Source organism: Buceros rhinoceros, unplaced genomic scaffold (assembly GCF_000710305.1).
Source record: "Buceros rhinoceros silvestris isolate BGI_N320 unplaced genomic scaffold, ASM71030v1 scaffold21218, whole genome shotgun sequence".
In the NCBI taxonomy this organism is placed as follows: Eukaryota; Metazoa; Chordata; class Aves; order Bucerotiformes; family Bucerotidae; genus Buceros; species Buceros rhinoceros.
The window spans coordinates 1-4,457 of NW_010425395.1; the positions used below are offsets into that span (position 1 = coordinate 1).

At 48.5% G+C, this 4,457-nt stretch overlaps 1 protein-coding gene across 1 annotated transcript in view; it reads left to right on the plus strand.

Moving 5' to 3' along the window:
* Positions 1 to 53: 53 nt before the first annotated feature.
* The window catches only part of DDX55 (DEAD (Asp-Glu-Ala-Asp) box polypeptide 55), a gene marked incomplete at its 5' end in the record, with an annotated part of 6,933 nt that continues 2,529 nt past the window's right edge, over positions 54 to 4,457 (plus strand). Inside the window, 9 exons of the mRNA XM_010141143.1 lie at positions 54 to 140; positions 737 to 828; positions 939 to 1,001; positions 1,094 to 1,243; positions 1,631 to 1,820; positions 2,355 to 2,437; positions 2,804 to 2,935; positions 3,357 to 3,449; positions 4,070 to 4,184. Coding sequence (XP_010139445.1) covers positions 54 to 140; positions 737 to 828; positions 939 to 1,001; positions 1,094 to 1,243; positions 1,631 to 1,820; positions 2,355 to 2,437; positions 2,804 to 2,935; positions 3,357 to 3,449; positions 4,070 to 4,184 — 1,005 coding nt within the window. The remainder of the gene's footprint in view (positions 141 to 736; positions 829 to 938; positions 1,002 to 1,093; positions 1,244 to 1,630; positions 1,821 to 2,354; positions 2,438 to 2,803; positions 2,936 to 3,356; positions 3,450 to 4,069; positions 4,185 to 4,457) is intronic.

Genomic DNA, 4,457 nt, shown 5'->3' on the forward strand with positions numbered 1-4,457 from the left:
CTCTTGGTCTGTCTCCGGAGCTGAGGCAGGGCTGTCCGTTTCCCTTCTCACAGGTAACAGGCAGCGGCAAAACCTTAGCGTTTGTAATTCCCATACTGGAAATTCTTCTCAGACGGGAAGAAAAATTAAAGAAGATGCAGGTAAGATTAAATTATTCCGTTCAGAGTATGTGTTTATGATGTGCCAGCAAGATTTGAGGACTTCAGGAAAAGTTCCAATAGGGGAAGTGGCGCGCACAGAAAGTGACCGTGGGCTCGGCTCTGCGGTCTAGCACTAACAACAAACTGCCTAAAAACGGAAAGTAAATACTGGGGCGTTTTCTGTGCCCTTAGATACGGCTGCTTCTTTGACAGGATCAAGACAGGCTTCTGAGGTGTTAGAAAAATACCTTAAACTATCAGACACAGTGATGTACCAATAGCGAGTGTGAATGCTGTTAGCATTCCTTGACCTCGAGTGTGCTTTGGTGTGCGGACACCTTGCACTGTCCTTAGCTCTTAAATACCGCGGTTAGATCTGCTCTCTGAGCAGAGGTGTGCTGCCCGTTGGTATGATTCCTCTGCCATAGGCAGTTTGAGGTATTTTGTGTTCTTTACTGTATTTCTGTGGAAAAGTTTCAAGTAAACTAGGATCACAGACACGGCTGCTATTCGCTTCGCTTGTAAGGGACAATTTTGCCCAAATCTTTCTTCTAGTCTGTTATTTTCCACGAATTCCTCCTGTTTTTCACGTGCAGGTTGGAGCTATAATTATCACACCAACGAGAGAATTAGCCATTCAGATTGATGAGGTGCTGTCGCATTTCACGAGGCACTTCCCCAGGTTTAGGTGAGTGAACTGCAGGCTTGTCGTGGCCGTAGTTCCTTTTCCTTTGGGTTCTGTCGTTTGTCAACTACCGAGATGTAAAGGTGACCTGAATCTTTGTTTTCCTGGTTTAGTCAGATTCTTTTAATCGGTGGTAGGAATCCCATGGAAGATGTGGAAAAGTTTAAAGAACAGGGGTGAGTTGATGGTCAGTTACTTTTATCAGTGCCTCGCAGCTGAGGTTTTCTCCTCGTCCTACAAAACTGCTGCGTGTCTTGTTCCCAAACAGTGGGAACATCGTTGTGGCCACCCCGGGCCGTTTGGAGGATCTGTTCAGAAGAAAAGCAGACGGGCTGGACCTGGCAAGTTGTGTGAAGTCTCTTGATGTGTTGGTGTTAGACGAAGCAGACAGACTCCTGGATATGGGCTTTGAAGCAAGGTACTGAAATAACGAGCACGGCCTACAGTGACCTCTCAGGTCAGACTGTTCTGGGTTTTGCTCTTCTGCCTCTCTTTGCTCTGCAGACTGTGTAAGAGAGTCAGGAGAGGTGGATGCTCAATGAACAGAGAGTTCACAGTTTCTTTCCTTTTTTGATGCACGTTAGCACGTGCTGTATGAGGTTTGGTTAAGTACGGTTTTCACATCAGAGTGGCTCAAAACACTGTAACAAATAAGCTTGGCTGTCCCTTTTCTCTTGACTTTCAGGTAATTAGCTCAGTGGCACTCTGTAGTAAAAGCTGCTGCATCTCCAAACTCCTTCCAGTGGTTCCGTCCTTTCCGAGGGAGGTCCCAGGACAGTTCTGTTTCCCGTGTGCTTTCTTGCAGTTTAAATGCCATTCTGGACCTTTTGCCCAAGCAGAGGCGGACAGGTCTGTTCTCGGCAACTCAGACGCAGGAGGTGGAGAACCTGGTGAGAGCAGGTCTCCGGAATCCCGTCCGCATCTCGGTGAAAGAGAAGGGAGTGGCCGCAAGCCACACACAGAAGACTCCCACGCGCCTGCAGAACTATTACATGGTGCGAACCTACGGGCTTCGTGGAAGTTTCTCCCCTCTCCCTTTTCCCGGGTGCTGTCAGTAAGTTCTAAAGTCTTGGCCAGTTGGGATCACATTAATGGAGGAACCAGAAGTCTCACAGACATAAAGCTGCTGTGGGTTCTCCGAAGAGCAGTCAACAAGCTAAGGAGAAAGATCCAAATTAACAACCCCAAACTGAACCCTCAAGCAGCTGCAGCGCTGTGGCGCCTTTACCTGCTCGTAGCGACAGGGTGAGGGAGGAAACTTGGGCAATTTCAGAAGAGTGGCGGAGGGAAACCTGAGGTGCTCCTGCAGGGGGTGTGTTGTGGGTGGGGAGACTGGGGGCTTAAGTGTTTGGTTTTCCTTAAGATACGTGGAAGAGTCGTATTCCGCACGGGGGACTGTGGGGCAGCCGACGAGTGTTCACACATGATGCCGCTGGCGTCTGTCAGAGCGCAGTGGGTGCAGGAGACGGGCAGGTCACTTCGTATCAAGTCCATTTTCTTACCTTTTTTTTTTCTCTTGCATTGTGTAGATCTGCAAAGCAGATGAAAAATTTAATCAGTTGGTGCATTTTCTTCGACAGCACAAACAGGAGAAACATCTGGTATTTTTCAGGTAATTTTCTTTGTGTTTCATTGTGAAAATGAAGTTTGGTGGTTTATTAAATTCTAGAAGGGTGCTCTGGGCGGATTCATTTTCGTAGCTGTCTTGTAGAATAAGGTGCCTAAAAAGAGACCGATCGTTGCTTCGTGTCAGGGTTGTGTTGAACTTCTTAAGCAAAACGTAGATTTTATACACGTTTTTGAGGTAAGGCGTTACAGATGATTATATGTTAATTATAAGAATTATGTATGTGTTTTAAATAAAAGTAGGAGCAGTGTATTTATTTGGAAGGTCTCGGACCACTGTAGCTCAGCTGTCTAAACCAGGTGGAAAATGCAGCCTAAGCTTGTGCTTTTCTGTCTGTCGCTGCCCCAACAGCACGTGCGCCTGTGTGGAATACTACGGGAAGGCTTTGGAATCCCTGGTTAAACAAGTGACAATCATGAGCATTCACGGGAAAATGAAACACAAGCGCAACAAGATTTTTACGGAGTTTCGGAAGCTCCCGGGGTAAGAACATAACGGACAGGCTAAACCAGCAGCAGGAGGAGGAAGGGATACGTGGCTGACTGGAAGAACGACTGTTTCTCAGAGCGTGATAAAACTGTCAGTCTCTCCAGTCTGTTATTAAATCATTTACAGTCTTGCTTTCTGCTGTGGGGGATGACATGGTGACTTAAAAGCAGAACCTGTAAACAGGGAATCGGTTTTTTGTAGTGGTATGTTCACTGTAATGTAAATTACCATCTGTTTTATCATGTTACATGGAATTTTAGTTGGTGAAAGCTGCAACTGCCTTTTAGTATTTTGGACAAGTGTTTTAAAAACATTTTATTCCTCGTTCTGCAGCGAGATGCAGAATACCCAGCTGGGGGAGACCGGCTCTTCTCGAAAGGCCCTTTAATGAAAATACGCCTTTCCTTCTCCCTAGGGGCATTTTAGTTTGCACTGATGTGATGGCCCGTGGCATAGACATTCCGGAGGTGCACTGGGTTTTGCAGTATGACCCGCCTAGCAGTGCAAGGTACAACTTCCCATTGTCAGAACCTTTACTTGTGTTCGTGTTACCGCACTGGTCAGCGATAAACGGGGAACACAACAGGTTGAACCACTGCCTGGAAGTGAGTCCGAATGCACGCAGGGGATGATGGAGCAGGGGGGGCTGAGACTCCGCAGGTTTTGCTGTAACCGCTGTGAACTGGAATGACTGTGTGGTGCGTGTGTAAGTCAGGTGGGTGGTCATCGCTTCCGTGTGGTGTACGGCGTGGTGTGAGACGAGAGGCGAGACACTGGGATGAATGGCAACAGGGGTGGGAGCGGGACAGAGCCCCTCAAGAAATGATACGTTGGAAGCTCACGTGAAAGGTGCTTTTCCGTGTATTTGAACTTCCATTGCTGTAATGCTCCCTGCAACCTGCTTAGACTTCACCCCCCAGACGGATGCCCCTTGGTTTAGCCTTCAGCGTACAGCTGAGCGGGGCTGCTGCACGGCTCCCGGGTTGCATTTCACTGCTTCCTGGTTTCCTTCAGAAGCGTATAGCGCTTTACATTTCCAGTTCCACTAGATTTGCCCTTTTGCTGCCTAATCCTTTCAAGTCAGACGGAGCGTCTCCTGTAGGTGAGCTCAGCGTTGTGTTGTTGCAGTGCCTTTGTGCATCGCTGTGGTCGGACGGCGCGGATCGGCAACGTAGGCAGCGCTCTTGTTTTTTTGCTTCCCATGGAAGAATCTTACGTCAACTTCCTCTCAATCAACCAAAAGGTTAGTAGACTTCTGCTCTACCCCAGAGTAGGGAAGGGCCAGGGGACTTCCCTTGACTGATGGGAACTCTGAGATCAGAACCGGTGGGACCTGAGGTCACATGCGTGATTAGTGTTTTAGCAGGGGGGCACAGTTAAAAAGCTCTTTCACGGGCACCCCCTTGCCATGGGGAAGGAGCCTGCGTGCCCTTGTGAGGCTGAGAGCTCTGCTGGTGGTGGCATGTGCCTCCGGTGGGGTCTCCCAAGCCATACGGGTCTCAACTGAAGGGCAAGA